This window comes from Palaemon carinicauda, chromosome 37, assembly GCF_036898095.1.
Source record: "Palaemon carinicauda isolate YSFRI2023 chromosome 37, ASM3689809v2, whole genome shotgun sequence".
NCBI classification, from domain to species: Eukaryota; Metazoa; Arthropoda; class Malacostraca; order Decapoda; family Palaemonidae; genus Palaemon; species Palaemon carinicauda.
In genome coordinates this window covers 71,208,275-71,230,114 of record NC_090761.1, presented here as the reverse complement: position 1 = coordinate 71,230,114, position 21,840 = coordinate 71,208,275, and the positions used below count along the sequence as shown (strand labels likewise).

The following is a 21,840-nucleotide window of genomic DNA, read 5'->3' as shown; positions in this document are numbered from 1 at the left end:
CCTTAGTAAGGACAATGACAGATCTATGACAGACCAGATTCAAAATATTCATTTTTATAAGTTTCCGTTTTGAGAAATAAATATAACCACAGAAAATAGTACAATCCTTTAAAGTATTCTATGACCTAAGCATTTAGTCATTTCCTATTCCATAAATAGAGATTTAAAATTAATTTGGACATAAAGAGCACAGACTTTAAAAATACTCTTTTACGTAAACATCTAGTCATTTCCTATTCCATAAATAGATTTAGAATGATACATTTGCTCCATATAGACAGATCTAGGGCCTGGGAGGCTATTCAACACCCAGGTGCAACTTAGCACACACCCCCCCCCCCCCCAGGAGCATTATGAAATCAAGGTTAGAAAATGTTGGGCAGCAAAATGGATGAAATGAGCAGTAAAACATCTAGTCATTTCTTATTCATAATAGAGATTTAGAATGATGCATTTGGTCCATATAGCCTGATCTGGGGCCTGGGAGGGCTATTCAACACCCAGGTGCAACTTAGCACCCCCCCCCCCCCCCCCCCCCCTCCAGCTGCATTATGAAGTCAAGGTTAGAAAATGTTGGACAGCAAGATGGATGAAATGAGCAGTAAAACATCTAGTCATTTCTTATTCCATAAATAGAGATTTAGAATGATGCATTTGCTCCATATAGCCCGATGGCTATTCAGCACCCAGGTGAAACTTAGCACCCCCCCCCCCCCCCCCCCCCCACCCCACAACCCCCTTCAGCTGCATTATGAAGTCAAGGTTAGAAAATGTTGGACAGCAAGATGGATGAAATGAGCAGTAAAACATCTAGTCATTTCCTATTCCATAAATAGGGATTTAGAATGATGCATTTGCTCCATATAGATAGATATGGAACCTGGGAGGCTATTCAGCACCCCGGTGCATCTTAGCACAACCCATCCCCCCCCCCCCCCCCGGCCCCACTCCAGCTGCATTATGAAGTCAAGGTTAAAAAATGTTGGACAACATGATGGACGAAAGAAGCAGTAAAGACAGGCGTCTATAAACAATGAAGTTGTTATTCTTGGTAGTGGTTTGAGGTCATAGAGGTGGAAGACTTACATAAGTGATTATTTCTAGCTAGGTGTGGATTATTCACCTATGATGCCCTGAACTAATTCTATTCTGTGTATGAGCTTCAAAGTTCAAACTTGCAAAAAATGTTTTTTTGTTGAACAGGCTGACATAAGTCTTTTTTTAGTTTATATATGAAATATCTGTTTTTAATGTCACATTTTTTAAAATATTGTCTTTTAATTGTTCATTATTTCTCATATCTCTATTTACTTCCTTATTTGCTCTCGTCACTGGGCTATTTTTCCCTGTTGAAGCCCTTGGGCTTATAGCATCTTGTTTTTCCAACTAGGGTTGTAGATTAGCTATTAATAATAATAATAATAATAATAATAATAATAATAATAATAATAATAATAATAATAATAATGAGGATATGACTGTGTGATTTCGAAACATTTAATTTCTTTTTAAAGACTTGGTACTTAGAGATTGGGAATTTATTCTAAAGTTTTGGAGCTCATATCCCCTTCTTGAAGTTAAGAATTCATATCCTTCTGTGATAGGTATTAAGAATAAACTTGCTTCCTTAGCATTACTGTTCTTAAAATATTTTATTTCAATTGTGCATTACTTCACTTGTAGTTTATTTCCTTGTTTCCTTTTCTCACTTGGCTATTTTTCCCTGTTAGGGCCCTTGGGCTTATAGCATCCAGCTTTTCCAATAGGGTTATAGCTTAGCAAATAATAATAATAATAATAATAATAATAATGATTAACCTCTACAACCAGGAAATCACTCGCAGCCATTAAATAAAAGTCAAATGACAAACGGATTCATATTCTAGAATCATCACTTTTATTTTGCTATGCTGTATCCTGGCGCCATCTGTGAGCAGGAATTAGAAAATGTTATGCTATTGATAGTCCACAGAAAAATAAAGACATATAATGTCTATTTCCGCAATAACCACCAAGACATATCTATATTTTCAGATATACTCTTAAATGGCATACTTTGACACCTTGATAAAAACGTATGTGGTGTCACACTATTATAAATACTTTAAGACGTGAACAGTTTCCTAATCATATTTCAACTCCTTTTTTGGCAAAGAGAGAGAGAGAGAGAGAGAGAGAGAGAGAGAGAGAGAGAGAGAGAGAGAGAGAGAGAGAGAGAGAGAGAGAGAGAGGTTCATTTTTCCTTTCCGACTTAGATATATGCCAGTAAAAATTGTCTTAAGATTATTTGTTTTCACACATTACAGTATACATTCCTCTTATAAAGAATTTTATTATGAGACTGGCAAGAAGATATCTATTATAGTAATAGTATCTACAGCATCTGCACCTACTGCAGCAGCAGCAGCAGCAGCAGCAGCAGCAGCAGTAGTAGTAGTAGTAGTAGTAGTACTAGTAGTAGTAGTAGTAGTTAGAACCCTAGTGGTTGGGATGGTGGACAGTCTCTGTACCATCAACGGCTCTCGCCGTGTTTATCTTTAGTTTTGGCATCGAATAGGAAGAACCAGGAGTCTGAGGAGAGGCTGTACGGTGGCTCCTGGGGTATCAATACCTCACCCACAAAAATGTACAACTGACTCACACTTACCCAGTCTTCCACCTGCTGTTTGTGTGCCTCCTAGCTCTCTTTTTTCCTGAGGCGCTCTGTTCTGTGTGGCACTTCCAAAGCAGGAATGGACTTTGCAAGGTCGGTTGAGGGACCCAGAGGAAATGGTTAAATATTTCCAAATTTCTGAGGTTTATTGAAGATGTGTGAAAATGTTCCATTCGTTGAAAGACAACTCTGCTTGTTAGTGACAATGGTGAAAATAACATCAACCATACTAACAAAATAATGATGGAAATAGCTATCTTTTAGATTGGCATATTCAAAGGCTTCAATTGATAACCACATCACATGATTGAGATGTTTCAAAAAATAAGAATAACATCATCTTGATGATTATCTTTTAACTTATGATTCAATCAAAGATTTCTAGAGAAAAGACATTATTTACTTCTAAAAATAATTTTCTTCGATAATTTAAGGATATTTGAATAACTGGTGATGAAATTTATCTCACGTCGTCTATAAAACGAGAGATGGGAACTATTTAAAATATTCAGAGTTGAATGACCTTTAGGACCAAAATGTCAAAGGTCAAAGCCTATACTCATACTAAATTCCTTACACATAGGAGGACTGCATAAAGCAATGCATATCATATTGAATGGTAGCACTCAGTTGAGAGCATACATCTACCAATCAATTATAAACTTCACAATGGGCTGGATAATTACCATGGTAACAGATTATCGATATCCTCCAAAAATTAAGGTTTAAAGGTCGCTCATGAATGGCAGAGGCAAGGGACAGGACAATGCCCTACACACTGACCATATATACATAGGATCAGAGCCAAAATCGCTTTCCTATTAAGCTAGGACCAGGAAGGGCCAGACAATGTGATGACTCAGCAGGCAGACCTATAGGTTTCCCAAAACACACTATCCTATGCTCACAAGGATAGTGAGGGTGCAGACTCTACAAGAAACTATCGAGCTTGAGCGGGTCTCGAAACCCCGTCCAACATATTGCCGGACAGGGGTGTTTGAAATAGGAGAAATACACTATCTCACCAAGTCTAGAGGAATTAACAGAAGGATCTTGAAAAATATGCAGACTTTAAAAGAAACTATCCAGCTTGAAGGGGTCTCGAAACCCAGTCCAACATATTGCCGGACAGGGGTGTTTCAAATCGGGAAAATACACTATCTCACCAAGTCTAGTGGCCTTACTAGAGGGATTTTAAAAGATATTCTCCGAATTATTCAAGAGATAGAAGAAATAAGTAGATTTCTCGATGCTAATTTCAAGTTACATCTCTGGAGTGGACTTCAAAATTTTGGCAGCATGACCCTTCGCTGAGAACTGGGAGGCCATTCAGCATCAAAACTCTAACTGGGGAAAACCTGCAGTTGCATTATGAAGTACAAGTTGAGAAGATGGATGAAAATTTTATCCAGGAACAAAGTTTAAAAAGGTAAAATGTGGATGGAGCTAGGGCTCACAGAGAGACTGCACAGACCTTAAGTTGCGCTTACAGTGAACCATGAGGGGTGAACTGACGGTACTAACACCCTTCCCCCTCCCAATAACAACAACAGGGTCATTCCTAGAGAGAACATTATACAGAAAGGAGAAAAGAAAAGAAAATCAATCAAGTATAGTTAAAATCGTTGCTTCGAACCATTAACAATAGTTGCGAAAATTCCGCGAATTTCATTTTGATTTGGATGAAAATTCCACGATTTTTATTTTCATTTGAAGGAAAATCTTGGGAATTTTATTTTGATTGGGAAGATAATTCTGGGAATTTTATTTTGATGTGGAAGAAAATTCCGCGAATTTTATTTTGATTTGGAGGAAAACTCCGCGAATTTTATTTTGATTTGGAGGAAAATTCCGAGAATTTTATTTTGATTTGGAGGAAAATTCCGAGAATTCTATTTTGAATTGGAGGAAAATTCCGAGAATTTTATTTTGATTTGGAGGAAAATTCCGTAAATTTTATTTTGATTTGGAGGAAAACTCCGGAGTTGCACAACGAAGTAAACTCAAATCGAAGCTAGATATCTTAAATCACTGATCATTATCATACTGAATAAATGTTACCAGATATCTCACATATAAAATAAAATCTTATATAGCAAACATGCATTGGACTCATATATCAAATACAAAAAAATAAAAACACGTAATACTTTCTAATTAATATCTGCAATATTTGAATAACTTCATTAATGGAATATTTTCTAGAATTCTCAATATAAAAAAAAGCAAATTTCTCACAGATGATTTTCTTTTATCATAAACAGACTAAATATGATTATCCTTCGTTACGTATTTCATTCATACCTCCCTTCACACAGCATGCTACAGTTGTTGTTAAATAAATCATATTCAAACTAATATATATATATATATATATATATATATATATATATATATATATATATATATATATATATATATATATATACATATATATAAACATGTATATATACATATATATATATATATATATATATATATATATATATATATATATATACATACACACATATATATACATATATATAAACATGCATATATACATATATATATATATATATATATATATATATATATATATATATATATGTGTGTGTGTATGTATATATACATATACATATCTATATATAAATATTTATATGTATATATATATATATATATATATATATATAGATATATATATATATATTTATTTATATATATATATACATATATATATATATATATATATATATATATATATATATATATATATATATATATATATATATATATATATATATAAAACTCACATATCTTTCCTTAATCAATAAACACAATATTTTTGAATAGCACATCAATACAACACTTAAATATAGAATATAAAACACACCATGCACAATGGCAGAACAAAACACAAAGCTAAAAACTAAGGCCAAGAAAATAATGGAAAATTGAGATCAAGATACGAAAACAAGGAAAAAAAATTGATCTGAATTAAACTAAGGATAAAAGAAACATTGATAAATAGGCAGCTAATGCAAATAATTCATCCTACGACTTAACCCTTTCAGTGTCATTGGTGACTTGATCAGAATTTGGAAATAGGCAGCATCTTTTAGAATGCCCCAAACCATAGCAGGTTAGCAAGTTGATTAATTAAATTAAATATATCTATTGGTTGAATTTATCAATATCTGCAGAAAAACTGTTTCATATTTTGACCTTTTTGATAGTTTTCCTTAATAAGGTCAATGCCAATTCTATGGCAGTCGTTTCGAGAAAAAACTTAGAATGCCCCAAACCATAGCAGGCTAGCGCAAGTTGATTAATTAAATTAGATATATCTATTGGTTGAATTTATCAATATCTGCAGAAAAACTGTTTCATATTTTGACCTTTTTGAGAGTTTTTCTTAATAAGGTCAATGCCAATTCTATGGCAGTCGTTTCGAGAAAAGAGTATAACCACAGAATGAGCACAAACCTCAGAAATAGTTAGAAAGGTCTTGACGAGACCTAGCCAATAAATATAGAAAAGTCTAAGGTTTTCACATCGTCTCTAAAGGATTAATCTTTAGTGGATGGGAATTATTTAAAATATACAGAGTTGAAAGGTTTTTAGGACCAAAATGTCAAAGATCAAAGTCTAGATTTATAGTAAATTCCTTACACAGGGAGGGGGGACTGCATGAAACAAGTTATATAACCCAATTGATATCATAGAGAATAATGGCAATCGGTTGAGAGCATACACTTATTAATCATACACTTCATAACGGGTAAGATCTTGAACGATTTTGCTACATCGGAAGTTTTGTTGAATTGACCTCTGGCACTGAAAGGGTTAAAAGAACAAAGGCAAAGGATAAAAATAGTCTGAAGCTTTGTTGAATTCCCCACTGGCAGTAAAAGGGTTAAACGAACAAAATCTAAGAATAATTGAAATAATTGAATCATGAAGTTTTATTGAATTTACCACTGGCAGTAAAAGGGTTAAAAGAAAAAAACTCTAACAACAATTGAAATAATTGAATCATGAAGTTTTGTTGTATTTACCACTGGCAGTAAAAGGGTTAAAAGAAAAAACTCTATCAATAATTGAAATAATTGAATAATGGTAAATACTGGATAAATGCAAAAACACAAAAATGCGAATACAGCAATACAGAGGGTGAAGAGGAGACGCGATCAATATGAGAAGAACCAATAGTTAGGACTTACTTTTTATCGACGGTCTGTTCGTTCGCTGTAAGAAAAGAGCAAAGATAGAGAGTGAAGCAAAAAAAACGGCCAAATAACATAAAAAAGGGACAAAAAAGAGAGAAAGAGAGAAAGTAAGAGGCGAGTAAAAAGGGCGAGGTTGGAGAGCTTTAGTCACGAAGTTATCATGACGTGTTTGGAACAGAAATAATTACCTAGACGTCATATTGTTTCAGATCTTTTAAATCTTTAATAACAGATTTTAAATCTTTAATAAAAAAAAATCTTCAATACAGGAATATATGATTGAGTAACGTATTAAACTGAAGGGTTATCTAAAAGAGAATATAAAAGGAGATTTTTTCCCTCTCGGATCCCTGGGGCTTATAGCATCATGCTTTTCCAACCTGGGTTGTAGCTTAGCTAGTAATAATAATAATAATAATAATAATAATAATAATAATAATAATAATAATAATAATAATAATTCTTTATAACTCCCTTTTAATATTAATCCTTCCAACCTCGCACTTTCAGGGAAAAGTAAAAAAGAGAAAAAAAAAGAAAGAAAGGAAAGCGCCTTGGCTCTAGACGATGCTCGATTACACAGAGAAAAAAAAATCGAAATGAAAAAAAAAAAAAAGCAATGGCTAATAAAGACACCTACTCGGGTCTTGGTTCTGTTGTTGTTTGTTTGTTTGTTTGTTTCTCTTATTCGCTTTTTTTTTCATTAAAGACTCTTACCTTTCGGGCGGATCGTCTACAGCTGTAAAAGAGAAAAAAATGGTATAGAAAATTAGTCGCTTCCGAAGAAGAGGTGCTGTGTGTGTGAGAGTGTCTTAATGTTATTGTGGTGTTTTCTTCTTGTATATTTGGAGGTGATCGAATGTAGGGCAATACTTGTTTCTGTTATAGTGGTTTTATTCCGTCCTGAGGCGATGATAAAGGAAAGCTTCAAGAGTACGTAAACGAATATAGGATTTATACTTATATTTGGCCTGATTATACAACCTCTCTTGGTTTATGACAGTAAATTAACAGCTATAGAATTCATGCTTATATTCTGCCTGATCATAAAACCAGCTATAAGGTTTATGCTTATATTTGGCCTGATTATGAAACCTCTATTGGTTTATGGCAATAAAATAATAGCTATAGAATTTAAGTTTGTGTATTGACTGATTATAAAACCTCTATTGGTTTATGGCAGCCAAATAACAGCTATAGAACTTATGCTTATTTATTGACTGATTATGAAACTTCTATTGGTTTATGGCAATCAAATAACAGCTATAAAATCTAAGCTTATTTATTGACTGATTATAAAACCTCTATTGGTTTATGGCAATCAAATAACAGCTATAGAATTTAAGCTTATTTATTGACTGATTACAAAACCTCTATTGGTTTATGGCAGCCAAATAACAGCTATAGAATTTAAGCTTATGTATTGACTGATTATAAAACCTCTATTGGTTTATGGCAATCAAATAACAGCTATAGAACTTATACTTATGTATTGACTGATTATAAAACCTCTATTGGTTTATGGCAATCAAATAACAGCTATAGAATTTAAGCTTATATATTGACTGATTATAAAATCTCTATTGGTTTGTGGCAATCAAATAACAGCTTTGAATTCATATTTATATTTTGCCTGATTATAAAACCTCTCTTGGTTTATGGCAATGAAAAAACAACTTTAAACTCCTGTGTATATTTTGGTCTGATCATAAAACCTTTCTTGGTTTATACCAAAATTATAGAAGCTTGAAGATATTTTCGTTTACCTCACCTCAAGACGTTGTAGCAAAGTATCTATTACCATTCAAAAATAATACACATGCACATCTATGTTTTTATATACATAGACATGCACACCCACGTGTAAACAAGTCACTGTAAGTGGAAAACTATACATGTGTAGGTGTGTAGGAGGCACAGCCGTGTTCAAAATGTAGGTGTAAAGGAATGTGGGAATGGATGCCAACAAGTGGAGAGAAAAAGAGAAAGAGAGAGAGTGAGAGTGAATGTGAGAGTGAGAGAGACAGATATATATATATTCAGTCAACGGTCCTCTGGGTGATGAGAATCTCTCTATCAGAGAATCTTCTCCGCTTTTAATTCAGAAAAGATCTCTTTTTAAGAATCTTGATAGAGCTTAATTTTTACATTCCTCTGATGTGTTTTAAAAGCGTGTTTTTTTCAGATTCTGTACACGAAAGCTAATATATAATCTAATTTTTATAAAAAAGTGTTTTTTTCAGAATCTGTAATGAAAATTAATAACAATTTTAATTCTTTTATTTGATACAAATATCAAAATGTATAAATATATAAATAAATAATTTAATTCTTATATAAAAAAGAGGTTTTTTTCCGAATCTGTACATAAAACTGAATACAAATTTTAATTCTTTTATTTGATGCAAATATAAAATTTAATTCTTATATAAAGAAAAGTTTTTTTTTTCTCCGAATCTGTACATAAAACTGAATAAAAATTCTAATTCTTTTATTTGATACAAATATCAAAATGCTTTAAATGCTTATGATATAGAAACATACAATCTTAATTTTGATATCTATAGATATTTAGCCTTTTGAATATATAATTTTCATTATCTTATATTTACCGGGATTTTAGTCTTTGACATATATTGAAACTTCAAAATTTCAAACTGGCAGCAAAAGGTTTTATGTTGAACAGGATGACATAAGTCTTTTTATAGTTTATATATGAAATATCTGTTTTGGTGATGTTACTGGTTTTTGAATATTTTATTTTAATTGTTCATTACTTCTTATATCGTTTATTCATTTCCTTATTTCCTTTCCTCGCGAGGCTATTTATCCCTGTCGGAGCCCTTTGGCTTATAGCATCTTGCTTTTCCAACAAGGGTTCTAGCTATTAATAATGTAATAGTAATAATAATAATAAAAGCATGGTGCTTCCCTATTCAGACCGTTGACTGATAAGATACAATAGAAATTATTTATATATCACAATATCTCTAACGATTACTAGGTCAATCTAATTACATGAAAATCTAATGAAAAATATATATATAAAAAATACTCCATCTCTAAGAGGAAATAAATCAAGTCTATTAAATTTGTCAAAATAATTTCGATGGAAATCTTATTTTTCATCTAATTTCAAATTTAAGGAACATACGAAAAAAGGTTAATCTTTTAATTAATTTAGTCAATTTATTACATTTACATGGACGTTTTAAAAGGATAAGCGGTCTTTTGCGCTTAAAAAGTCTTGTGTTTTTTTATTTTTATTTTTTTTTAATTAGAGAAATCTTTGTCGTATTGTTTAGTTAAGCGATTATTCCAAGTATCTACGGGGTTAATGCGATTAAGCAAAATGAGTTGAATGCGTAAGTTATATATATGAGTATTATATATATATATATATATATATATACATATATATATATATATAATTCATATGTATAGATACAAATTATATGTATATATATGTATATATATAATATATATATATATATATATATATATATATATAATTACTATACGTATGTATACATTTGTATATATATATAATTCATATATGTATATATATATATTATATATATATATATATATATATATATATATATATATATATATATATATATATATATATATATATATATATATATATATATACTTACATACATATGAATTAAATATATACAAATGTATATATGCATATAGTAATTATATACATATATATATATATATATATATATATATATATATATATATATATATATATATATATATATATACTCACATTTATATCGTATGATTATATCCATACAAAAAATAATTGCACAAACACATTGAACGTCGCCGTAGTTCGTTCAGAAAACCACGCAAATAATAACGACCAGTTTAAGAAAAAGAGAAAAAGGACTTAATTAAGAACAAAATATCCATCAAAAGCAAATAATAAATATGTATCAAATATGTTCACTGAAGCGTTTTTATGCAGCTGTAAAAGAATAGAGATGAACGAACGGGCAGCAACGTTGAAGGAGGAACGGGTCTCGTTCGGGAAGACAGAATAGCTAACGGAAAACATTGTGGTAGAATTATTGCTCTAAGATTGTTAACTGGTTTTCAAAATACGTTTTCATTTCTTTAGAATGGACTAGTGTGGTAAATACTTGAAAATTATATGTTTAAGCTATTTGAGACCGTTTAGAGTGAACTTGGTATAAATCACTACCAGAATTAGTTGTAAAATATTAATATGGTGTTGGAAAAAAAACTTTAAATTTCTTCAATTACCTTTCCTCTTTTTGTAGAATGAACTAAAGGGCTAAATACTTGAAAATTTTATGTTTAAGCTTTTTAATAACCGTTTAGACCAGACTAGGTATGAACCACTAACTGAATTAATTGAAAACTACTAATATTGATTTTCTGATTAAAATAAATTTAATTTTTCCAAAAATATTTAATTTTTTTTTGTAGAATGAACCAGTGCGGTGAATAATTAAAAAGAATCCCATTCTATAGCTCTCTAAACTGAACTATGTATCAAACACTACCAGAATCAGTCGAAAAGAAAATACTAATAATTATGTCAGATAAAAAAAATTTTGAGTTCTGATAAAAAAAAAAGAATAATTTTTACAAAAAAAATCTAATTATTTTTTGTCGAATTAACCAGTGCAGTAAATGATAATAAAATCATATTTCATAGCTCTCTAGACTGAACTATGTATCAAACACTACCAGAATCAGTCGAAAAAAATACTGATAATTGTCAGATAAAATATTTGAGTTTTTGATAAAAAAAAAAAATTAATTTTTACAAAAACATTTAATTTTTGTTGTTGAATTAACCAGTGCAGTAAATTTCAGTATATTTCAAAGATCTCTTGACAGAACTATGTATCAAACACTACCAGAATCAATCGAAAAAAATACGAATAATCTCAGATAAAATATTTTTTCTTTTTAACATCTGTCTTCCCAAACCAAACCGTTCCGGTTTGTGTCAGCGGCTGGTAAAGTTGGCAATGTTAAATTCGTTGAGTTGTAATTAGAGTTAGATTCAAGTTAGACTGAGTAAAAGACAAAAATTTTAAGTGCATCTGGGATTCATGTATTCCCTTCCCAAGTCGTGTGCTGACTTGTGGAGCATATAATATTAGGTCTGTGAATCCATGACTCATGGATATATAGGAGTCGTTAGTAGTCACGCATGCAGTTGTTAGCCAGAAAGCACAACTCAAACTAGATTATGCATTAGCAAAAAGATATCATATAATAGCAAATATTAAAGAAAAAAATAAAAGGAAAAAAAAAGATATTTAAGTTCTCATTATGATAATGAAGATTTAAGTAAATAGATGAACGAGAAGAATGAAAAATACACATAAGGAAAAATTTTCAAGAAAGATATTTATACTAAATGTTCAAAATTATATCAAATTAATGCACACTAAACAACTAATAAACTTGAGATATGAAATGAAAAAATTAAATGTGCTAAAAGTATTAAATATATTTAAGTATATTAATACGCATATATATATATATATATATATATATATATATATATATATATATATATATATATATATATATATATATCTATGTATACTATTTCTATTCTTATTAGTTAGACCATCACTCTGTTAATTCAGCATCATATATATATATATATATATATATATATATATATATATATATATATATATATATATATATATATATATATATATATATATTATATGTATATATACATATATATACGGTATATATATAATATATATACAGTATATATATATATATATATATGTATATATATATATATCTATATATATACTGTATATATATATACATGTATATATATATATATATATATATATATATATATATATATATATATATATAGTATATATACATATATATACACTGTATATATATGTATATATATATATATATATATATATATATATGTATATATATATTTATATATATATATATACAGTATATATATATATATATATATATATATATATATATATATATATATATATATATATATATATATATATAAATATATATATAAATATATATATATATATCCTATTATCACTAGTTAGAGCATCACTTCATTAACACAGCAACTACAAAAGAAAATTAATATAGGTTTCTACGAAAAGTTAAACATGGACGTAACCCTCTTCGATCACATCCAAATTGAACACAAGAATAAAAGCACTCAGCCAATTGCATTTCAGGTGTAAAAGCAAAAAAAAAGATGCGACATGCAAGCATTGAGATATACAATTTATTAAATTTATTAGCTGGGTGTATGAGGTGGTGAAATGTATCGCTTGTATTAGCAGCTGGAAAATCTAAATAAATTACTTGATTTGAATTTTTTTTTTTTTTTTTTTTTTTTTTTTTTTTTTTTTTTTTTTTTGGTGGTTACGAAATGACATAAAAAATTTGCATATTGATATCTTGAGAGATTAAATATTTGATTGATTTAAGAGACAATATTAGAATCAATATATATCTTATTGATTCTTTAGATTAGAATCAATAGAAATATTTATTGATTCTAATCTTGTCTCTTAAATCAATAAAATTAAATATCTTATTGATTGAGTAGACAAGATTAGAATCAATAAGTATTTCTATTGATTCTATTCTTCAGTATCAATAAGATATTTAATCTTAATGATTCAAGAGACCAGATTATAATCAAATAAATTAAGTATCTTATTTATTCAAGAAACAAAATCAGAAATTTATCTCTTTAAGCTTAGAAATTTATCATTATAAAATAATCTTAGATTATCATTAAAAATAATAACTATGGAAAATATTAATTTTAAATCAACAATAATCATTCAAGTTGTCAACTAGTGATTTAAATCATACAGATTTATTTAGATATTTATTAGATTATTTATTATTATTTAATATCAGATTTTCCAGTGACTGTCTATAGGTTTCTCGTTTTTTGGAATCTGGCTGTCAGTTAGTCTGTCACGTGTAAATAATAGATTATATTCAAAATGGCGTTTTTTGAGGCTTGGATGGTATAGATAATTTCGAAACTTGGATGAAATATACAATTTCGAGACTTGAATTGAATATATAATTTTAAGACTTGGATTGAATATATAATTTTGAGACTTGGATTAAATATATAATTTGGAGACTTGGATGAAATATATCATTTTGAGACTTGAATTGAATATACAATTTTGAGACTTGGATTGAATATATAATTTTGAGACTTGGATTAAATATATAATTTCGAGACTTGGATGAAATATATCATTTTGAGACTTGAATTGAATATACAATTTTGAGACTTGGATTGAATATATAATTTTGAGACTTGGATGAAAATTATTTTGAGACTTGGATGAAATAAACTACTTTGAGACTTGTTTTGAATAAATCATTTTGAGACTTGGAGAAATGAATAATTTTGAGACTTGGATGAAATTAATAATTTTGCAACTTTGATTGAATAAATAATTTTGAGACTTGTATGAAATTAATAACAAATATTCAAAATTGCACTTTTTTGCAGACGTGGATGAAGTGAAAATGACATTTTACTTCAAAGTAGATATCTTGTAAATGCTGTAAAATGACATCCATGTTTACATTTTAATTCGAAATAAATATGTTTGAGACGTGGATGAAATGAAAAGGACATTTTACCTCAAAATACATATTTTGTAAAAACTGTAAAACGACTTCCAAATTTACCTTTAACTAAAAAAAAAAAAATTCTAAGGAAATACTGTAAAAAGAATGATATTTTACTTCAAAAAAATATTTTGTAAATACTGTAAAACAACATCCAAGTTCACTTTTTTTTTTGAAATAACACTTTTCAAGAAAATACTGTAAAAACAGATCCAAATTTAAAGCTGTTAAATTATATCCAAGTTTACCAATTTACTTCGAAATAAACATTTACTATAAAATACTATAAAAAAAAAACACATCCAACTTTAAAAACACCATTCAGAATAGTCATGTCTTTCATTAATACCATTATCAAAGCTACTATTGTAGGTAAGTCTGTACACAAGCGTCTTCAAGAAGCCGTTAAGGTGAATAGAAGATATTATTAGGCCCTATGTATAATCTTTAATTTTTTTTTAGCTGAGCGCGAGAGTTGAAGAGCCAAGGCAGAAGATGTCTCTTCTATCTCTACCTTTCTTTTTTTTATGAAAAAAAAGGGTAAATTCATATAGTGAAAGATCCAAACGAAACCAAAATAATAATAATAATAATTAACACAGGGAAAAATAAGAGATAGCAAATAAAAGACAGAAGATATGACAGCTCTTAAAAAATAATACTTAAATTTAAGTTATTGAAAAAAAAAAGACTAAGAAAAACATTAAAAAAAACTATATACTTTAATTAAGCAAAAGTCTCATAAGGCATTAAATAGCAAGAAGCTAAGTCTAAATACTATATATTATATATAATTTTTTGTCTTAGTCCCTCGCTGAAGTCAAAAGTTATAACAAGAGACAATAAGACAACAGTGACAATTGCTTACGGGTCAACAGAGTCACCTCAAGAAAACAATTAGAAAACAGTCCTTTATAAGAGTCTTGTCTAAACAACATGGACATTGAGAGAGATTCCTCATTGTATGTTATTCTAAAGCTAGAATAGCCAGACGTTAACTGCTAGTAAGCATTAGGTTCTAGAATAGAATTGATGCTCCTTAAATGAGGTATATGAGGACGTGGTAGTACAAGAGAATAAGATAAATGAGGCTCTCTGTAATAAGCAGAAAATTAAATAATATTCGATGTCCACTTTTGCTCAATGAAAAAAAAATATAAAAAGAAAATGTTGCTCCTTAAAGATATAGATCTAAATTACAAATATTATTCATTCAACAAATAAAGTATTGATTAGATAATATAGAGCAACTATTTTGAAACCAGCTTAGAATTAAGATAGTCTAATGGAGAGAACATAGATGGATGTCCCCATCTAGAGGTAGTATCGTCTTCAATTATAATAAACAAGAAATGAACACCTTAAATATATGAAATAAACAATCTATAATAGTCTTTCTTAATACAGTCAGTTTCTATCTAAATATGGCATACTTCTATGCTATATATAAATATTATTAGATTAGATCTACAAAGCCAATTTAGCATGTCGTGAAAAGTCCTATATTTGAGTTCAGATTTAGTTACTACAGCCTTATAACATCGCTACCTAATATAACCGTAGTTTTAACTTGCCTATTAATTTGCATATAAATATAATCATCTAATCTCACCTTTCTAAGCTAAATACGTTTGAATAAAGCCTAGGTCAAAGCTTAAAATCATTCTCAGTATGTTAAGCTTAATATCCTTATTAATATTCCGAGCTTAATTTCTTCCTCAGCAATCTAACCTTAATTCCTTAATTAATAAGCTAAGCTTACTTGACGTATAAAGCTTAATTTACCCCTTACTGTGTGGAGCCTAAATATTCAAGCTTGATTTCTTCCTTAATCATCATCCTCATCTCCTCCTACGCCTATGGACACAAAAGGGTTGTTGAGGCCTGATTTGTAACGTCTCTGCCTGGTGATTGCCAGACGGGGAATCGAGTCCTGCTCAGACTCGTTAGAGCCTTTAGTGTCTGCAACCCTACCATTCTTGTAGGCTAAGGTTTGGGGGGTTTGGGGGAGCCTATAGGTCTATCTGCTGAGCCATCAGCAGCCATTTCCTGGCCCTCCCTGGCCCTAGCTTGGATGGACAGAGGGGCTTGGGCGCTGATCATATAATATATATGGTCAGTCTCCAGGGCATTGTCCTGCTGGCTAGGGCAATGGCACTGTCCCTTGCCTCTGCCATTCCTTAATTACCTAAGCTAAATTACCTCCATAAAATGTTATTAATACCACTGTCTATTTCCCACTTCTCTCCTCCTTAATTATCTGAGCTTAACTACCTCCATAACATGTTATTAACACCACTGGCTATTTCCCACTTCAGTTCTAATTATCTCTCTATCTCTACCTTCCATTCATTCGTGGCCTCTTTTCCACCATCCCCTGATAACCTCTCTTGGCAAGAGGCAAGGGCGCTTTCCGAAAATAAAAAAGATCGCTCTCAGTTTAAATTACTGGGCGTGTTTATGATTACGAAGGCTATGCTTTTAAGCACACGCAAAATGTTTCATTCAGTAAAGAAGTTTTTTCATTAAACATTATTGATCAAATTTGATTAATATCTACTGGGGCATGTTTATGATTACGAAGTGTAGGTTTTTAAGTGCAAGCAAAATGTTTCATTCATTAAAGAAGTTTTTTCATTAAATATTATTGATCAAATTTGATTAATATCTACTGGGGCATGTTTATGATTACGAAGTGTAGGTTTTTAAGTGCAAGAAACATGTCTCATTCATTAAAGATGATTTTCCATTAAGAGTCATTGATCCAAATCGATTCAAATCAGTTTTGCAAGGACACTTGTGATCATAAATTGAATGTCTCTAGATGATTTTCCATCAAGAATTATTGATCAAACTTAATTCAAATCAGTCTTGTAATGGAATTTATGATCATAAATTGAATGTCTATTTATTACATCTTTCTGAGGATATAGAAAGTTACAGACGAGTAATAGAAAATTCTATAAAATTCCTTGAAAACAATAACTTGAAGTTCAGAGGAAATAGGAAGTTACAGACGAGTAATAGAAAACTCCATAAAATACTATGATAGATGACGAAAAACACCTTCGAGAGGCAATAGAAAGTTACAGACGAGTAATAGAAAATTCTATAAAATTCCTTGAAAACAATAACTTGAAGTTCAGAGGAAATAGAAAGTTACAGACGAGTAGTAGAAAATTATAAAATACTATGATAGATGACGAAAAACACCTTCGAGAGGCAATAGAAAGTTACAAACGAGTAATAGAAAACTCTATAAAATACTATGATAGATGACGAAAAACACCTTCGAGAGGCAATAGAAAGTTACAAACGAGTAATAGAAAACTCTAAATAAATACTATGATAGATGACGAAAAACACCTTCGAGAGGCAATAGAAAGTTACAAACGAGTAATAGAAAACTCTATGAAAAAATCTTTTGAAGTTTTGTGCTACGTTAAAAAGCAGAGAATCTCCCCCACATGAAGAAGAGATGGCAAGGCAATAAACAGCTCACGTGTAGCGCCGAGTTCGCAAAAAAAAAAAAGAAAAAAAAAAAAGAAAAAAAAAAAAACACCCTCTGATTTGCCAAGAGCGGATGACCTAAGCCTCAGGCAATGTCAGGACGGGACTGGGCTGAAGAAGATCTTTGCCCAGAGTTGCCGAAATGGGAGAGAGGAGGCTCGAACGGCAGGCGCTTGCCAAAGATGTGTTTTACTTAGCTTCGGTTCTCATGAGGTATTTTACGAAAGATTCGTTTCTCTTCAGATATTTTACTTAGCTTAGTTTCTCTTGAGATATTCTAATGAAGGTTCGCTTCTCTTGAGATATGTAATAGATTCGTTTCTCTTGAGATATTTGACTAAAGATTCGTTTCTCTTGAGATATTCTAATGAAGATTCGTTTCTCTTGAGATATTCTAATAGAGATGCGTTTCTCTTGAGATATTCTAATAAAGATTCGTTTCTCTTGAGATATTCTAATAAAGATTCGTTTCTCCTGAGATATTTTACTCAAGTTTCGTTTCTCTCGAGATATTTTACCAGAGATTCGTTTCTCTTGAGATATTATAATAAAGATTCGTTTCTCCTGAGATACTCTAGTAAAGATTCATTTCTCTTGAGATATTCTAATAAAGATTCATTTCTCTTGAGATATTTTACTCAAGTTTCGTTTCTCTCGAGATATTTTACCAGAGATTCGTTTCTCTTGAGATATTATAATAAAGATTCGTTTCTCTTGGGATTTTTACTAAAGATTCGTTTCTCTTGAGATATTCTAATAAAGATTCGTTTCTCCTGAGATATTCTAGTAAAGATTCATTTCTCTTGAGATATTCTAATAAAGATTCATTTCTCCTGAGATATTTTACTCAAGTTTCGTTTCTCTTGAGATATTTGTAATGATGTAAGCTAAAACAACTTTCACTTAATGAAGTTTCAACTGAAATAATGTAATCTGTTACCTTTACCCAGTGAAAGTAGAATACAGTTAAAACTCAATAACTAATGTATTCTATTTTCCATAAAATCAAAGGCTGAAATAATAGTAACAAGAAGGGCACTCGGGAGAACGCAGACTTCCGCCACGGCAGCTTATTTCTCGACCTTTTGCTCGATCGTGACCTTTGACCTTAACACATATTAATTGGCGTGGATTTTCCTACACTCAAATATGAACAAAGTTTGAAGTCTCTGTGACAACGATGTCCAAATTTATGGCTGATTGCGTGAATTGAACATTTTGCTTGACCGTAACCTTGACCTTTGACCTTACAAAATTTAACCATGCCCAGCTTTTTATATAACAGTTAATCCCCACAAGTTTCATTACTATATGATTAAAGTTGTGGCCAGGAAGTTGTTAACAAACACACACACAGACAGGGAGTAAAACATTACGTCCTTCCAATTTCGTTGGCGAAGGTAATAATTAGGTCCTTTCTGCCCTTACATCATAGCTACCAATGCTACGATACTAAACACTACGCTATAAGGCTTATCAATATCCTATTACTTGAATTTCTACCTCATGCTATTCCTACGTACCATAAAGCTATTTAAAATACCTCATATATCATTGCTCCTATCCTATACTCCTCATCCTAGTGAATAAGTTAATAAGTAAGGCTGACATGTTAAAATCCTAAGGCTATGTCTACAAAGTCGGCGAACAGGCAGTGGCAGGCAGGAGTAGGCTGAAGCTAGAATTTATAATACACTGATTCCAGAGTAGGCTGAAGCTATAATTTATGATACAATAATTCAAGAGCAGGCTAAAGCTAGAGTTTATGATATAGTGATACCAGAAAAAAACTGAAGCTGGAATTTATGATATAGTGATTCCAGAAAAAAAACTGAAGCTATAATTTATGATATTGTGATTCCAGAGAAGGCTGAAGCTAGAGTTTATAATACAATGATTCCAGAAGAAAGCTGAAGCTAGAATTTATAATACAATGATTCCAGAGAAAGTTGAAGTTAGAATTTATAATATAATTATTCCAGAGAAAGCTGAAGTGAAGCTAGAATTTATAATATAATGATTCAAGAGAAGACTGAAGCTAGAATTTATAGTACAATTATTCCAGAGAAAGATGAAGTGAAGCTACAATTTATAATGTAATGATTTCAGAGAAAGCTGAAGCTGGAATTTATAATATAATGATTCCAGAAGAAAGCTGAAGCTAGAATTTGTGATATAGTGATTCCAGAGAAGGCTGAAACTAGAATTGAATATACAATGATATAAATTTTTGCGTGAACAACCTAATAACAATCACAGTATTCGAAGTTCAAGTTTCACATACTCCTGCCCAGTTGCCACTTCACGAAAAGCTACATCTTTAGGATTTAATGTAATTTTATCGTCGTATCCTTAAGTCTCTTGTAAGGAGAACCCAAAAAATAAACCATCGAAAGCCAACTTTATCCTTCAAATTTAAAGTAAATTTAATCGTCATATCCTTTAAGTCTCTTGTAAGGATAGAAATATATACACATGGTTGGTGGATACTTACGGCTGAAGTTCAAATTAATGGACGCGGACACTTCGCCGTACTTGTTCTTCGCCCTAACTTTGTAGAGGCCCGCGTCTTCCTCCTCGACATCATCAAGAAGGAGCTGGACGTCGTGAATGTTCTTCCCGCCCTCCTTGATGGTGATCTTAATGCGCCTGTTCTCCTTCACCAGGACGTCGCCCCTGTACCACTCAATTTCGGGCTGGGGCGACGCCGACAGCTGGCAGTCGAAGATGAGTTTGTTGCCGTCATCCTCCTGGCGGAGTTTGGGCTTTTGGGTAAAGCTTGGGGCAAAGTTTTCCCCCATTGCCCCCCTGGATTTACGGGGCTCTTGGTCTCCAACCAAATATTTAACGTCGATGATACATCAAGGGATCTGGGAGGGGAAGAGAAAGAAGAGGTGGGATGCAGTGAATTGTATAGGAAGATGCATTGATTCAAATTCATTAAAATCATAAATTCATTTTTTTTTGGGGGGGGGGAAGATGCATGAATTCAAGCTTATACTCAAGTAAAATTTATTTTAGGAAGATGCATAAATTTGAATTCATGATAAAATATTCTCATATATATATATATATATATATATATATATATATATATATATATATATATATACATACATATATATAAACATATATATATGTATATATATATATATATATATATATATATATATATATATATATATATATATATATATATATATATAAACATGTGTTCAAAAGCATATAATAATTACTATAGCTTTGTTTAAAAGTAAAGGTTAAAACTGTTGCAAATTTATATATATATATATATATATATATATATATATATATATATATATATATATATATATATATATATATATATATATATATATATATATATATATATAAACATGTGTTCAAAAGCATACAATAATCACTATTGCTTCGTTTAAAAGTAAAGGTTAACACTGTTGCAAGTTATTTTCTTCCACTTTCAAAGAAACATAAATTTTGCATTATTACAATAACAATTTTGTGATGCAAGAGGCTCCTTAAGTATAAATGAGAGAGAGAGAGAGAGAGAGAGAGAGAGAGAGAGAGAGAGAGAGAGAGAGAGAGAGAGAGAGAGAGAGAGAGAGAGAGAGAGCGTAGCGACAGTAGCAGATGTGGTATTATAAGATGCAATAACCTTTCCAGACGTATACAGGCATAAGTCACTCACTATAACTGAAACCTGAATATATTACACAATTTTAGCCTTTGCACAACAAAATATATACAAACTACGGATATAAATATAACATCAAACTTTGAAATTAA

At 30.5% G+C, this 21,840-nt stretch overlaps 1 protein-coding gene across 1 annotated transcript in view; it reads right to left on the bottom strand.

The window, feature by feature from the left end:
- Positions 1-20,926, bottom strand: part of LOC137629783 (twitchin-like) — a 224,471-nt gene extending 203,545 nt beyond the window's left edge. The window contains 2 exon segments of the mRNA XM_068361418.1: positions 7,579-7,600; positions 20,549-20,926. Coding sequence (XP_068217519.1) covers positions 7,579-7,600; positions 20,549-20,855 — 329 coding nt within the window. The 5' untranslated portion in view covers positions 20,856-20,926.
- Between the last annotated feature and the right edge of the window lie 914 nt (positions 20,927-21,840).